We start from the raw sequence: 17,755 nt of genomic DNA on the forward strand, positions 1-17,755 counted from the left end.
TCTGAAAGGAGTTTTCACTTTATTGCGTTTTCAACCACCAAAAACATCTAGAGACCAAAATTCCAAAATGTATTCTGACCCCTCCACGAAAAGGCCTAGTTGTCCTGACCCCTTATCCATCATTTATACATTATGGGTAATTAGTGTGGACTTGGACTGTTATTCGTCTCAAATGCATTCCTTTTCTCCCCAATTTAGTCTAAATGCCAATGAATTCCTCACCACACATTTCTATATTGCTACTGTCTCACCTTCCACTCAGGTGCCCTAATCAGGTTGGTTCTACTCCTCCCATTCAGCATTCCCCTATGACAGACGCTGTACCAGCCTGCAGGAGTCACTAGTGCAGTGGCAAATATCATTCTTCTGCCCGGCTTCCCTCCCCAAATGTGACCAATTGTGTTTGTTTAGAGTAGACACGGCCAAACCGGATGCTACTTTGCAGGCACTTTATCCCTGCACCACCTGAGAGCCCCGTGTACCCATTTTAAACAACTTTCAGCCTGACATCCCTATTATAGGCATGTCCGTATTATTTATACTTGTGTTACAGTAGTCAAGCTACAAGCTCATAACATATTGCAATGTGCTGCGTTCTGATATTGTAGATCTGCTATTTCCGCCATTTAGAGAAACATACACACATTTTCAAAACATTTTCCATGACATGCCTATAATGACATGGCCAACATAGGGACGCCAGATTAGATAGTGAATTAGTGAAGTAGAGAGACGGTTTTCCTTGTTCTTCCTTCCAAGTGATTCTTTTGTCAATGGAGCGGTTCTTTGAAAGCGCAGAGGCAGTGCAGAGGAAGCATTCCTTTGGGTCTCAGTCAGTGATAAATGTACGGGACTTAGTCACAGTGGATCTTGTGTGGAGCCAGGAGTTTGGAGCTGGTCCACGTTGTAATTACTTCACTATGTTACGGTTGGATCGCGTCCATCATCACACTGTGAGATAATGTACACAACTCTGATTCAGATTGCAACTATCGGTACTTTACTACTGCTGGGTCGCGACTAGGGCTGGGGAATTAACCCAAACTATATCGAAACCCATATTTAGAACCAATAACCTACTTATAAGTTAACTTAGCAAACCTTTTCCCCCCATATATACGGTATCAACAAATTGCACGACGGAGCATAAATTAGGCTTAATTTGAAGTGGAAAACAGTGAGAGCCTTATTCATTGTCTAAATGTTGTGCCCAACACATTGAGACGGACTGGACCTCACCAGTAGGCTGTATTGGAGCTCCCTGGATAAATGCAAAACCAATATGATGTTTTTTTTAAAGCATGGTTTCCAATAGAGGGCATGCTGCATGCATAAAGTGAATGGCGGATCGAGTGGCAAATCGAGTGGCAAAGTGAGTAACAAAGTGAATTTAATGTTGTTTAAAGTCATTTAATGCAATCAAATAGGACTTTTCGTTTGGATGTATGGGCTGTCGAGGCCAGAAATTAGTTTTTTGCCACTCAGTAGGCGTTCCTGCATAACTTCCGGGTATGATGATGATGTCACGCGCATACCCTCTATACATCCATTATTCTAAAACATGATCCTTCAAATTATGGATACTTATCTAAGTTATCTTAATTCATCCTCTGAAGATTTATGCTACCCTTGGAGATTACATTCCACAGATCATTTAAAAGGCTATGCCATTGCCAAGAAATAATGTCTATGTATATTCATGGTCGAAATAACTTTTAATGGGAAATTATATAAAAATTGGCAAACATTTGTCATCGAACTGCAAATGGCTTGGAATTGGTTGTAAGCACAGCAATGCTGTGTACCCTATAGCGCAGTGCTTCTCAACCTGTGGGCCGGGAGCACACTGGTTGTGTGCCGTAAGGATGTTGCAAGTAGGCCCCCAAATAATTGTCAAAACACTAAGATTTTAAAGATTTCATTCATTCACAATCGATTGACTGATCATTAAAGTAAACATGCTCTGAAAATGCACGCAGCCCACCCATAAGTGGGCACTGATCCAGAAAAGGTTGAGAACCACCGAAAACAACAACAATATGCGAGCTCACGTTGCGCTGCGACACGTTGTGAGCTTGTAGATCGGCTATTTTCAACGAAGAGATTTTGTGCAGAGGGGGAACAAAGGAGGGGGCCCAAGTACAGAGTCCTGGGGGACCCCAGTCAACAAAGTATATTGGGTTTAAGTGGTTGAGAGTGAGTAAAAGCCCAAAGGTCTGTGCAATCACAGCGAGTTCAGAGAGCTCACAAATCATTGGTGTGATGTTACACAGGACCCGAGGAACGCCTTCATCACAACCTGAACATCTTAATGACATTAAACAACTTGATTGTTATCACTGTCATCACCGTTTCCCTCTCGCTGTGCATCTGACCGACCACACCGCTCTGATGATGATGTGCCCTTAATGTGCGATCGGATTCTTTCCTCTTGACGTTAGGCTGTTTTGACGTCCTCAGCGAAGTTCTGTAACGGTATATCTGTCCAGTTTATAGGAAATACACGGCCCTCAATGAGATCCACATGCAAGAGGAAAAGTATTCCCCGAGCCAGCAGGAGTCCTTTGATCACATAGAACCAAAGATTCTGTTACTTTTTTTCCCCTACTCCGTCCATAACAGTAGGAACAGTGAAGACGGGGAGCTCTGAACACAGGTGTGCACGCGCACACACACACACACACACACACACACACACACACAAGTGACATGCATGCAGCTAGCCAGCTAAGCCTGTCATAATTGCCCAATCACAGTTATTTTGGCTAATCGCAATTATTTTTCATAATCATTAAAATCCTTTTCCATTCTTCTGAATAAAACAGCTGGATGAAATCATTATTTCCATGTCCATTATTTCCACACTCTTTTAACCACTTCAACATGGCATCCCTATTTTGGCCATTTAAGACAAATAATTAAAAAAAAAAAAAAAAATTATACGTGTAAAAATGTCCATACATTTTCAAACAATAGCAAAAGTTAGCTCTACAACCTCACAGCGCCTTGTATCACGATGTCTTCTGATTTTTGAATTTCTTTAGATTATAAATTTATAATTGTATGACCTGTTTGGGCCATAGTACATTATTTATTGTGATTATTGGTATGGCCATTTGTCATTTCTTTGTATATTTATTTAAGTAACAAAGCCTCATGTGCAAACAAAGTTTGTTTACAAAGCCTAAAAGGCAAATAGAAATGTAACTTTCATCAATAGGTTCCGATGTTCACCTCCAAAAACACAATTAATCCATTATTAATAGCAAATTATTTGTATGACAATTCATTATCAATTAAAATGTCATGACCATGACAGCCCTACCGCAGCTTCCCCTCAGCTCATTCTTTGTCTCACAGAAGTCATTCCCCTGGTCTTGAACGGTGTAATTACCACATTAAAGTGCTTGTCAGGCAGGCTATCGTCTATTCTGTGTTCTAATAACGTTGCCGGGGACATGTCCATTCAGTACTCCTTCCCACAGTGTCAGTCAGTGAATACTCACTGGCTATTCATTTGGATTCCATATTCTTTAGAAATACTCGTAGTCTTGAAACCGTGCCGTCCAGAGGCCAGCCTCAACGACACACAGACTGCATGGTCCTTTCTCTGTATAATTATCAACAATTACCACTTCCACTGTGACGGCTTTTGACTGGAGGCCAGCTGACCTGCCATGTCTGATTGACAAGGTGTTTTGTAGCCGTCAGAGGAACTTGTGCGGTCTTTACAACGCAGCCACGGACGTGGGCAGAAAGCAGACACTGGAGGCTATGGGGTTGAGGACTTCACGTTCCAAGGCTTACTTACTCCTTTTCCACCAGTGGAATAGGTTCACACCTAATCTAGAAACGCTGTGGAACATGACCAGAAGATTTGTAACCTAGAATTCATGGCAGGGGAAGCTATATAGGTGATTGACAAATACAACCATCCATCCCTCCCTCATTCAACACACATAGGGGACGCCCTTGAACAAAGCACATGACCCCAAACACTTCAATGGAGCTGATCGGTACAAAGTTGACTTTGCACATTGGGCCTCATGCGACAACCGTTCTTAAGAAGTTCTTAAGACTAAATTTGTTCTTAGACCCACAAAATTACAAACCCAAACAGACCCTACCCACCCCATACATACCCCATACCCCACCCACCATCATCGCCCCCCCATGGATAATATGCTAATTTCAGCAAATTTACATTGATGTCTACATTGTCTAGTGGTGATAAGTTGACTAATGTGAGATAAATAATAAAATACATTCATGAATTCAATTTGCTGTTCACTTCAGAAGTACTAGACAGTACCTCCACAGTACTTGGAGGTAATGTTTGGAGTCTGGTGTTCTACCATAGTTTAGGTATTCTTGGCTTCAACTTTATTTCTGTGTGACGTCCTGTGGTCCCACAATCACACACAGGTGTGACTGCAGGCAGGGCCGTGGAGTCATGCAAAACCACACCCACCTGGGCGAAACACCTATAGGAAAGAGTGAGTGCCCCATGCCTTATGTGGATTGGTGGGCGGTTCCCTATGGTAATTAACGTGCTAATTAGGATAGGTGGAGTGTCTACAATACAATACATATGATAATTTGCATGAACTGGCACACCTCTTCAAGTTACGAGGATTCATCATCATAAGAACATAGTTACGAAAAATTCTGCCTATTTAAGAACATTTCATGTATCTGACTAGACTTCTCTTAGAAATTCACGTAGGAAGAAATGTAAGAAGAAAAGTTAGGAACTTATTGGCGCATGAGGCCCCTTAATTCTTACTAGTAACACATTAGATTTGTTTCTCCATCATAATCAGCTTGAAATTCTCCCATGACAGGGAAACGCTCATTTTGGTTGAGATGAAAACATGTTTCCATCGCGTGCCTCATTATACATCTTCATATAGCTATCAGCACAAAGGAATGTCTACGTCTCCTTGGGGAAGATGATGGATCCATCATCGCCCCTTCTAATAAACCTTCCCTACCTTGTTGTAAAACCTTGAACAAATGCAGGACGCTGAATGAACCAAACTCCCCAACCCCAAAAAAAAAAACATTTGCTCTGGAATGGTCAGGATGCTTCCTGAACAGAGAAAGAAGATTCCCCATCAGACTTCACCCTGTGGTGCCTCCAGGTCCACAGCATCACACAGGGGAAGTGTTGCAGCGGCTAAATTTAACACACAATGCCTGCTGTTTGTCACCAGTGACAAATGAGACCTTATCTACAGGCCTGTTGTTCTGTTGTTGCTGACTAATGTTCCTGACACTCCGCTCGTCTCCGGAGCCTTCCGCCTTGACACACTGCTAACTGGCATGTAGCGTAAAACACACACACACACACACACACACACACACACACACACACACACACACACACACACACACACACACACACACACACACACACACACACACACACACACACACACACACACACACACACACACACACACACACAGTAGTATATGAGCTTATATATACACCGGTATAATACTTTCTTTAAAGTAAACTTCAGTTCAATTTATAGTATAAATAACCATCTATCACCTATCTCTCCAACTTCGCCACGTCTCATGTGTCTATAGTCATGGTTCCAAAAGTCATGCAACCTTTAAAAAATAAACACGAGTGCGTTATGTTAATTTCCATCAGATGATCTGATGTGAATAAATGGTCTGTCTGAACGGAGAGCGCAGGTCCAGCAAACACACGTTACAGATCTAAATGATTAGGAATATTATGTATTCAGCAAAAGTGTTTCCATCTGTTTATCGCATTAATTCCTTCCAACGAAAACGCTCCCACCGCAGGCGAGTGTAAAAGCCTTTCATCACGCTGAGGATTATTTGATATGTTTCCACTCAGCTTTGATATGATATATTATTTGATATGTTTCCACTCTCGGCCCGGCTCGTGCATCAGAATTCACAGAGACACCACATCTCATAAACACATCAGCGCTGCGCTGTTCCGGCCCTCTCGTCCAATGACAGCCGCTCACCGCTCCGCTCGCTAATCAAGACGGACGCGTGCTAAGAGCGAGAGACCGAGCGGCCTTTCTCCTCCGCAACGCCCCCCCCCCCCCCCCTATATGCCTCCGCCAGCCAGCACCACCCCATTGGCTTTAAACGCTTCGACCTCGGAGCCCCATGTCGACGGTTCTGATGAAAGCGACATGTGTTTCTTCGAGGGCCTCCGTGTTTATTTGACTTCCATACTTGCATTACGGGCCGAGTAAACACATCCACCCCCACTGCATGACCCTCCACTCCCACTCCACTCCCACCCACTCCTAGTCTCCCACCCCTCAGATCACTTTCGCTGCTGCAAACATAATGCTGAACGGTGCTTAACCACTTAAACCCCATCTACTTTGTTGACCGGGGTCCCCCAGGGCTCTATACTTAGTCCCCTCCTTTATCCTTCACTGTACTCTAAATCTCGTCAACGCATTGCATTGCGAATTTACGATGGACTGTGAAATGTCTTATGCTGAATTGTCATTAATCATGACATTCCCAGATCAGGGATGCTAGCACAGTCGTGTTTACGACCAGTTCCAACTCAGTTGGACCTTGATGACAAATAATGTTTTTATGTAGTTTCCCATAAAAGGGATCTCGACTGTTGCTATTGCGACATGCCATGGATACGGACGCTTGGGTTCATGTGGTTAAGCAGATAGAGGGGAGAAGAAACAGAGAGAGTGAGATAGATCTATTTAATTAAATTAACCCCCTCTGGTGCTAAATGGCTGTGGTTTATGTCACTGGAGTTTGATATGAAGGTATGTATGAGAATGTTTTTAACGCGGGGTGACATTTCTGAAATATTTGACCGCTGGACCTTTGCTCTTCACATCTGGAAGAAACTAACTTGCTTCCTTCACAACTACAACTACAGAACAGAACAGCTCTGTGTGTGTGTGTGTGTGTGTGTGTGTGTGTGTGTGTGTGTGTGTGTGTGTGTGTGTGTGTGTGTGTGTGTGTGTGTGTTGTGTACACAGGTATTACTACTTTTGAGGTCCAAACATGGAGTAAGGTTTAGTAAGGACCAAAATGCCAGACTCCACAAGACAAATGTTACAGGTCTGGGTTAGGATTGGTTCGATTTAGGGCTAGGGGCTAGTAGTGGAGTTATATTTATGGCCACAGCACAGACCACCTGAACACCCCCCACAGAGCAGCCCACCTGAACACCCCCCAAAGCACAGACCACCTGACCTCCAGTTCAACTGCACATATCTGCCCGCACGCACATACACGCAGTCACACACGCAGTCACACACGCAGTCACACACGCAGTCACACACACACACACACACACACACACACACACACACACACACACACACACACACACCTAAATCTAATTCAACCACCTCATCTTGGCATGTAGTCATGCGGCAGTGTGAAGCTGTAGATCTTCTATTTTCACTTACATTATTATTATTCTTTTTACATAGAGCTTAAAGACGGGTAAGTGATATTCCTTTGTTAAAATTATTCTGATACTTATACTTCTGATTACTATAGTATAGAGTGTTTGTTCAGTAACAGGGGTCTCCCTGTCTCTCTAGCTCTTTAATTAACAGAAAATCTATTTTCAGGTTGGGATACCGATCTTATCCAATCAGGAGTGACATTGGAAGTGATGACACAAATAAATAAGCAGACATAATAAGAACTGGAACACTATAAGAAGCTGATAAATGGGTACTTTCGCCTAAATTGCAACACGCCTGAAAATGTATTTTCTGTTTATTAAAGAGATGGAGAGATGGGCGGAGGTTTTAACAACACAAACCTTGTATTGGGGTCCCTGGCATAACATTTTGTCAGATGGGGGTCTGAAGTCAAATACTTTGAGTCAAATACTAATTTGAGAACCATTGTACTGTACTAAATGAACTGAGACACAAAAACAAAGCTGTCCTATGACAGACCAACATGGGTCGACTAGACTAAACATCCCCTGAGAGCCAGTCCAGTTGTGCAGAGGCCCCCAGGGGCCTTCAGGGGCCCTCTCTCCACAGCTGTCTCCTGTTACTGCTTTATAACTAATTCCCTAGGAGATATGGTTTCTACACCGAAGAGTAAGAGGCCAGACCACAAAGTGTTGTGTGTGTGTGTGTGTGTGTGTGTGTGTGTGTGTGTGTGTGTGTGTGTGTGTGTGTGTGTGAGAGAGAGAGAGAGAGAGAGAGAGAGAAGAGAGAGAGAGAGAGAGAGAGAGAGAGAGAGAGAGAGAGAGAGAGAGAGAGAGAGAGAGAGAGAGAGAGAGAGAGAGAAAGATGGGGCCTGCGTTCTATCACCTTATCTGCTGGAAGTTTCTCTCTCTCAGTTTTCAATTTGTGTATTGTGGAAGGGGATATTCGATGTGAGTGTGTGTGTGTGTGTGTGTGTGTGTGTGTGTGTGTGTGTGTGTGTGTGTGTGTGTGTGTGAGTGTGTGTGTGCATGCGTGTGCATGTGTTCCAGGCTTTATTCATACAAAGTGTCGATTTTTATGAACACATGCAACATACTGTATACACACAACACTGCACCTACACAGACCATTGAACACACACACACACCAAGCCGATCACATCATGTTTCTCCTATTTTGTGCCCTAGTTGCTTTTTTACACAATTATTTTTTTTAATTTTTACAAAAATGTCCACCACAAGCCAACATGGCGATGACCCCTGGATGGGATGTGATCACCATGTCATCATTGAGCCAACATGGCGATGACCCCTGGATGGCATGTGATCACCATGTCATCACTGAGCCAACATAGTGATGACCCCTGGATGACATGTGATCACCATGTCATCATTGAGCCAACATGGCGATGACCCCTGGATGACATGTGATCACCATGTCATCATTGAGCCAACATGGCGATGACCCCTGGATGGGATGTGATCACCATGTCATCATTGAGCCAACATGGCGATGACCCCTGGATGGGATGTGATCACCATGTCATCACTGAGCCAACATGGCGATGACCCCTGGATGGGATGTGATCACCATGTCATCACTGAGCCAACATGGCGATGACCCCTGGATGACATGTGATCACCATGTCATCATTGAGCCAACATGGTGATGACCCCTCGGATGGGATGTGATCACCATGTCATCACTGAGCCAACATGGTGATGACCCCTGGATGGGATGTGATCACCATGTCATCACTAAGCCAACATGGTGATGACCCCTGGATGGGATCATGTGATCACCATGTCATCACTAAGCCAACATGGTGATGACCCCTGGATGGGATCATGTGATCACCATGTCATCACTGAGGCTGCGTCTGTCGGGTCAAAGGCACGCGGACAGGGTTGCGCTGTTTCAAGTTTAGAACTTAATCCAGACAATGTTATTTACTGATAACAAACCTGTACGGACATTAGCTAATCAGGCCCTCTCACGTGTGCGTGCCGTGTATGTTTGTGCACGTGTGTGTGTGTGTGTGTGTGTGTCAGGGGGAAGGGTGGGGTACAGATGATAAATCGGAGTTTGACCATGTACCTGATTAGATTGAAGCCTCATCAGTCACACGCACACGCACACTCACACGCACACGCACACACACAGAACACTGGAAAACAGTAGGCCTACAGCTTAACTGGAGCACAGCTGACCCTGGGTCTGTAACTGACCAGACCTCAGGACAATTAGGAGAGGTGATGGATCACATGGATGGAGGGTTCAGAGTATAGGGCTATCACAATGTTAGCTCTTTTTTCTGAACATATCGGGGGGGAAAGGTTCTATATTTCAATAGATACAAAATAGTACAGGTATGTTGTACTTTTGAATACTTAAAATAAAATTGTGTCCACCACTGAAGAGTATAGTGACTCCTCTGTAAACTCATAAATCCTGCTGTCGCCACTCATACGCTGTGTGTGTTTGTTCTTTTCAACGCAGTCAAATCCTCCATTTTAATTGAACCGTCGGGGTGTAAACATGCACCCAAACGGACTGCACAAATGCAGACTGTGATTAAACACACACTGAGAGTTTCCTCCTTCTTCTTCTCTACCACAGTAACAAGCCGTCTCCCCCGCCGCCACTTTACACTGCATGGCTGCTTACCCAGAGTGCAGTGCTGGGAAACTCACAGCCTCAGAGTGCATGCCTGTGTGTTCGTGTGTGTGTGTGTGTGTGTGTGTGTGTGTGTGTGTGTGTGTGTGTGTGTGAGTGATTGTGCGTGCATGTGTGTAGTTAGGATCCAAGCCAACTTTTCCTCCTGGAATTTCCTGTCTCAATCAAGCGCACCCCTTAATCTCTCCTCCTCCCCCTCTTCTCTTGCTCGCTCCTTCTCTACTCTCTCTGCCCACCCTCTCTCTCTCTTTCTCCCAATTCTATCATTCCCCTGTATCTGCCCCCACCCTCTCTCTCTCTCTCGCTCCAGTACATGATGAGTCCTCTGAACTCAATGCTGAACCAGTATTGCCAGATTATGCGAGAGAAACAAGCAGCTAGGTCAATGAAAGCGAGCCCAAAATGAGCAACTAGGGCAGCTCAGTCAATGTTGTTTTAAGAGCAGTGGTTCTCAAACATGTCAAGGACCCCCAAGGATCCCCAGATGAATAAGAATTTGGCCACGTATGGGACCCCTATACAAGATTTGTGTTTCAAAAACATTCCAGAGTTATCAAGATTTTTTTTTCGTGATTTTTTGAAAATAGCAGATGGAGGGTTCAAGTGGCTAAACTGAAGTAAGCCCAAAATAAGTAACCGCACTTTAGAAACAAGCCCAGATAACCGCAACCCGCAACTTCCAATATTTACAAGCCCAAAGTCGCTTATAATAAACAGACTTGGCAACACTGCAGTGAACCCAGAGAGAGAGAAAGGACAGAGACAAGGGAGAGAGAGAGACAGCTTCCTCTCTGAGAGCAGTGAGACATGTTCTCTGTTCACCTGTCTCATGGTAAGTACCCAGACAGAGGCGGCAAGAGGCCGCCTAGAGCAGGCATCTCTTCTGGGTTTTTAGACAGCTGGTGGATGGAAACGACGCTCGCGCGCGGCTGCAACATGACGCGTCGGCAAGCGTTTCCGGTTCTAGGCCACGTCTTGACACTATACTATATCTGGGTCACTGACAGTCTTCAGCCAGTAGCCACTCAGCCAATTAGCACCCCGCTCCCCATCTGATATGGTTATTATGGGAGTACAAGGCTGTCCAATCTGAAGTGCTGTTACAAAGTATTGTGTGTGTTCGTGTGTGTGTGTGTGTGTGTGTGTGTGTGTGTGTGTGTGTGTGTGTGTGTGTGCCTAATGGATTGAAAACGCCAGCGTTCAGTGTAAATCGAGAGAAGATTCATTCATTAAACCATTGTTTGATCCAATTCCAGGCTTCCTGACCTACTCCTTGACCCCTACAAACAAACACACACACACAGTCACACACACACACAGTCACACACACACACACACACACACACACACACACACACACACACACACACACAGAGAGTAGTGTCAAGCAGGGTGAATACACACAAAGCTTCAACTTCTGTCGACACTCTTGAAACAAAGCTCACACTCTCAGCTTGTCCTCATGGCTTTTATAATACAGAACTTGACTTAGTAGTCTCTCTCTCTCTCTCTCTCTCATAAGAGAGGGTTGGGTGAGTTCCAGCAACAGTCAGACATCTTGACACAAACACCAAGCTGTGTCTGAGAGACGAGACAAGACAAGAAGAGCGAAAGAGAGAGAAAGGAAAAGTGAGAGGAAAATAAAGGAAGAGAAAGAGGGGGGTTTTGGGGTGAACCAAAGACATTAATTGTCTCCATGAAGGCTGATTTACACTTTGTCGTACAGTGGTGTAAACCAGCTATTGTCGGTGGCCAACAGTAACAGCAAAATTAGGCATGAGGTGTTTCAACATATCTACCAGTACTGGTACTCAGGGGTGGATGTACTGTACGCTGTGTTCGGGGTGGATTGGGGGAACCGTGCTTCTGTCGTCATTCATTTTTTATGGCCGGTGGAGAAATATTATGTTTTATCCCTGATTCTGCTCAGAATTAATTTAATACAAGCATTTCCTTTTAGGACATGCATGTACACTACGGGCTCCATCTTGCGCCACCCTTATCCCTGAACGTATTTGCCATGTTTTACTATTTTGAAAATCATTTTTAAATAGTTCAACTGGCCGATCGATCGACATCGACACGTTGTGAGCTTGTAGATCGGCTATTTGAACTATTTAAAAAGGTTTTTTTAAATAGTAAAAAATTGCAAATAAATGTAGGGATAAGGGTTTAGGGGTGGCGCAAGATATAGCCCTACGTCTGATATCTTACCTGTGGTATTTGTCAAAAGAGCACAGATTTGCGAAAGTAGCACATCTACAGCTCAAAATGCGCCACAATGTGTAGACTGCCACAAATTTCGCAAAAGGGCTTATGTGGTCAACAAAATGTTTATTGTATTGAATTGTTACTTCAAATAGAGCCATACTGGACTCGGGGACTGGTTAAAGCAGGCATCACTCGGGTCCTGAGAGGACGAGGGGGAGGCCGCGACAGAACCAATCCCAGTGACAATAGCCTCAATCAGGGTTAAGTCGCAGTAATGCCTGTCTTTATGTCTGGGATCCTCTGAGAAAACAAAGCGGAGCATTCCAGCGCGGCCCGCAGGCCCGGAGTCTTGTTACGCCTTGTTTTCACAGGAACTCTGCGCCGGAGGACAAAGTAACACATCTCTAACAACAAAAGGTGTTTTAAGAAGAAAATGGGACTTTTACACTGAGACCCGGCGGCTCCATGGGCTTAGCTGTGTGACGGCTGATGGTCCGAATGAGCGACGCGGAGGGATTTCAGAGCAAATCCTAGGAATGCTGACTCAAAGAAAACTCCTTTGAAAGCTTCATGACACCAAGCATTCAATATTAATTAGGCTGTGGTTTTTATGTTGCATTTCAGACCTCCATGCTTCCCACTGATGTTGAGCCTGTCGTTCCACAGAACTCCTCGCAGATAGAGGTTAACCCTCGGTTCTTACTAAACTAATATAGTTGTTCAGGGTGGAACCTGTGCTTGGTCCACTCTTTTCCATTCCCCTCTGAATTCTACCAGCTCTACCGGGTTCGAATCCCTCGTAGGATATAAAACTTACGGATTGCGTAAAATATGTCCTCGCTAAGCTTTGACCTTTGACCCTGTCGCTCCCAGTTCACCCTAGGCTTGATGCATCACGGACAACCAACCAGCTATCAGGGATGAACCCTGAGGAGATGGGATGGACGTGTTGAGCTGGTACTGCAGATCGCTGTGTTCGTTATCGGTCCTGATCCTAGAACTTAAGTCTTAAGTGGTTAACATCCCTCCTTTAGTTTGTTTTTTTCCTGATCATTAAAACATGTCGAGATGCAGCTGCCTGTTGTTGCGCTGTTTAAACAGAGCTCCGCTCATCCACCCTAAACAACATCTAAAGACTTGAACTCTAAAAGCCTGTGTACTCAGACGCTGTAATAGCAGTAATTAATGCATATCTGCTGTGGGCTCCTAATGAGAGCCGTTTCCCCTGAAGCCAGCGAGACCTTTTGAAACGGCAGGAAATGCTTCATTTACACATTCTTTGTCCCTCGTATAAAAAGGAACGCGACTCATTGTTGTGTGTTACAATAAAAGACGTTGCGTTGGTCTTATTAGCCGGGGCAGACCGTTAAATGGACCTGCACTCTCTCAGCGCTGATCTGCCTCCGACCGACTGCAAGGTTCCCATTACAGCGGCATTATGGGAACTGTAAAGAGCTGTTATTGCACCTCCCGCTGCGAGGCGGGCACGGAGCCTATCACGGGACGCTGCACCAGTATACTGTATACTGTACACAAACACATTCCGTAAACTATCACGCAATCACATCATCACAAGAGATGCTGCGTCCAGTGATATAGGATCTCTGTCTGATTGTAATGTCACCGACCTATAGGATCTGAACCTTGTACTCCTTGCTATTGGTTGACTGTCTCTCTGTCGCTTTTTCTTTCAATCAATTTCAGTTTTTCTGGTCGAGATGCTTTGAAAAGTTTATATTTGAAGCTATTGTTCCTTTACTGATATCTTTCTCTCTCTTTCTCCCAGGTGCTCATCATGTCTTCCCTACCTTCCACACGCCCATCCCCATCGACATGCGACACCATGAGGGGCGGTACCATTATGAGCCACACCCTCTCCATATGCATGGGTAAGTCCTCCTAAATGGTGCTCGGGTCACTTGTTATGACAACTGTCAAATTTGCCCACGTGGCCCAAAGGTCAGGAGCCTATATGTGTCCTGTTTCCGTAGCGTGAGGGAGATGTCTCTGTGACATACAGGGACTATGTCCCTGTGACATACAGGGACTATGTCCCTGTGACATACAGGGACTATGTCCCAGGGACTTCCTCCAATCCAACTCAATGCCTCAGTGCCAAGCAGAGAGGCATTGGATCCATTATTTATAGTCTTTGGTATAACTTGACCGGGGATTGAACGCTGATCTCCCAGTCTCAGGACGGACTTTCTAAGTAACCACAAGGCCTCTGAGCTGGTGTACCCTGTAGAAAGACAGCAGCAGCAGGAGAACAAACAACAACAACAACAATACCATTGGAAAGTGCTTCCTCCTAGAAAGTAAAACCTCAGATTAGATCATGATCTTCTAACTTAAAACAATTATGTATATTGCCACAATGTGATATCAATGTATTTTGTCCAAAGTTATTGTGATATTTCATTAGTAGTTACAACTTACTAGTAGTTGCATCAAGAGAGACTGAGAGAGAGGAGAGATAGAGATGCGGCTGTGCTAGATATGAGAGAGAGAGAGAGAGAGAGAGAGAGAGAGAGAGAGAGAGAGAGAGAGAGAGAGTGAGTGTGTTAATATTTCCTGTCCTATCTAGTTGTGGTGCTAGAGGTCTTGCAGAGCTTCTGGCAGAGTTCACAATGGAGCAGCTCTCTGCCAACAAACAGAAACTCCTCTGACAAACCCAAACAATAAATCCTCTGCTGCAGTGAGAGGAGAACAGTGCACGTTTTACAAATAGAGTCCAAAAGGGAACATGCGCACATCTCCACAAATTCTACAGGTGCTGGAACAAAATGTAGAAGGAAGGAAGTCCGCACACCAATCTAAAAGAGTCAAAAGGAAAAGTCAGTGTAGACTGTAAAAAGTAAAGTAAAGTAAAGTAGTCTTCAAAAGTATTTAAGCATTCAAATACTACAAAGTATTGCGGATTGCTTTGAAGTGCAGCACATTGGTAATGGAAGCACTTTAATTGAGGCTTTTCCACTGTATGGTACCGGCTCAACTCCACTCCACTTTCATGGTATTCCATCTGGCAAAGATTGTGTGTAGATGAGGTGATGATAACCAAATGTTGACGTGAATGCACGGCAGACTATACTGATTGGAGAAAGGAGTAGGAAACGGCCATGGAATGGATATAGAGTACAGTGATTGTGCGCTTTAGACTGTATGGTATTAACCAGGCTTACCACAGGTACTGTGGAAATGGCCTGGTAATGTGAGGGTAGAGAAAAGCTTGGAGGAAGGACACGCCAGTGGATCCTATAGTCAGTGGAATGTTTTTGTCAGAACAAGTGATGTGTGAATGGAAATCTGTTAAGCTACTGTAAACTGCAGATAACGTGGGTTGTAAACTCTGCACTAGCCAGGAGTGTTAAGCGTCAGGCTCATATGACGAACTCCACAATGCTGTTAACAAACCTTTTTAACCACTTAAACCGGAGTCTCCCAGGGATCTATACTAGGCCCCCTCCTCTTTCCCTCTACAACAAATATGTCTTTCAGGACACTAGGTTCATGTGGTTTAACCAGCCGATGTAAATGTGAAATTAATCAAGAAACTGCATGCCCTGTTTCTCACGTACAATGAAGTCAGTTTCCACAGAGAGAGAGAGAGAGAGAGATACAGGGACAGAGAGAGTTAAGACTTCAGCCCATCAAACCACAACCCCACAGGAAGAAGCAGTAGATTTTTATGAGAGGTTATAATACCATTCTATTGTAAAACCTCTGAGCCGTTGCACAGTAAAATAGACCCAGATACAGATTCAGAACCATGTGGTGTCCCTCAGGACTGTAAGCATAGTTCATAATGCCCTGCTCAAGGGCACGGTGGCAGCGGGACGATGAAGTCATTTCAAATGGCTTACGCAGCCCAGGGTTTCAACCCAGCAACCCTCAGCCTGCGGTCGCATGGTAATTACTAATTAGCATGCCAGAGGGAGAGAATGCGAGGGGGTGAGAGAGGGGGGGTGGGAGAGAAGGGGAGAAGAGGAGGGAGAGAGAGAAGGAGAGAAGAGGAGGGTGAGAGAGAAGGAGAGAAGAGGAGGGAGAGAGAGAAGGAGAGAAGAGGAGGGTGAGAGAGAAGGAGAGACGAGGAGGGAGAGAGAGAAGGAGAGAAGAGGAGGGTGAGAGAGAAGGAGAGAAGAGGAGGGTGAGAGAGAAGGAGAGAAGAGGAGGGAGAGAGAGAAGGAGAGAAGAGGAGGGTGAGAGAGAAGGAGAGAAGAGGAGGGTGAGAGAGAAGGAGAGAAGAGGAGGGAGAGAGAGAAGGAGAGAAGAGGAGGGAGAGAGAGAAGGAGAGAAGAGGAGGGTGAGAGAGAAGGAGAGAAGAGGAGGGTGAGAGAGAAGGAGAGAAGAGGAGGGAGAGAGAGAAGGAGAGAAGAGGAGGGAGAGAGAGAAGGAGAGAAGAGGAGGGAGAGAGAGAAGGAGAGAAGAGGAGGGAGAGAGAGAAGGAGAGAAGAGGAGGGTGAGAGAGAAGGAGAGAAGAGGAGGGTGAGAGAGAAGGAGAGAAGAGGAGGGAGAGAGAGAAGGAGAGAAGAGGAGGGAGAGAGAGAAGGAGAGAAGAGGAGGGAGAGAGAGAAGGAGAGAAGAGGAGGGAGAGAGAGAAGGAGAGAAGAGGAGGGTGAGAGAGAAGGAGAGAAGAGGAGGGTGAGAGAGAAGGAGAGAAGAGGAGGGTGAGAGAGAAGGAGAGAAGAGGAGGGAGAGAGAGAAGGAGAGAAGAGGAGGGAGAGAGAGAAGGAGAGAAGAGGAGGGAGAGAGAGAAGGAGAGAAGAGGAGGGAGAGAGAGAAGGAGAGAAGAGGAGGGAGAGAGAGAAGGAGAGAAGAGGAGGGTGAGAGAGAAGGAGAGAAGAGGAGGGAGAGAGGGAGGGAGAGAAAGAAAGAAATGGAGGGGAGAGAGCCAGAGAGATGGAGAGAGAAATAGAGGAATGGATGAATGAAAGTTATGAGGTCAACATAGTTTTATTTCACATTCATAGGTCAACATAGTTTGTCGTTATGATAGTAGTCGGGCATTCTCAGAGCAAAGCCACAATCCAGGGAAGCAGGCCGCTGTGCCAGTGTGTCTGATGGGTAATTAGCATCCGAAATCCAGCCTTCCGTTCCCGCAACCTCAAACAACAACGCAAATATGGATGAGGGGAAAACACAGCCCTCCGCTGCCTCATTTCGCGGTTTTCATTTTTTTTCCTCCTTGTGCTTTTCGAGGGAGGCAGTTGGGCGGCGACTCAAACTGCAGAGTTGGCTGCTGGACAGCTGAAGCCGAAAATAGACGATCTACGAGATCACAATGTATTAGCGCTGCCGTGCTTTGTGAGCTTGTAGATTGGCTATATCACATCGGTGCGCAAATACTGTAAGTATATAAATCAGGCTTGTGAATGATGCGCTCATGGTTTCCCTGTGTGGCAGAGGCCTGTGGTTCCCCTCCAGACAGTC

The 17,755-nt window shown here is 45.1% G+C and overlaps 1 protein-coding gene across 2 annotated transcripts in view; it reads left to right on the forward strand.

Moving 5' to 3' along the window:
- Positions 1-17,755, forward strand: part of gli2a (GLI family zinc finger 2a) — a 104,601-nt gene that overhangs the window by 41,110 nt on the left and 45,736 nt on the right. For both annotated transcript variants that reach the window (XM_083776504.1, XM_083776505.1), the window contains exon 3: positions 14,112-14,214. In XM_083776504.1, coding sequence (XP_083632630.1) covers positions 14,112-14,214 — 103 coding nt within the window. The remainder of the gene's footprint in view (positions 1-14,111; positions 14,215-17,755) is intronic.

The sequence above is a fragment of the Protomyctophum parallelum genome, assembly GCF_964188405.1.
Source record: "Protomyctophum parallelum genome assembly, chromosome: 11".
NCBI lineage: Eukaryota > Metazoa > Chordata > Actinopteri > Myctophiformes > Myctophidae > Protomyctophum > Protomyctophum parallelum.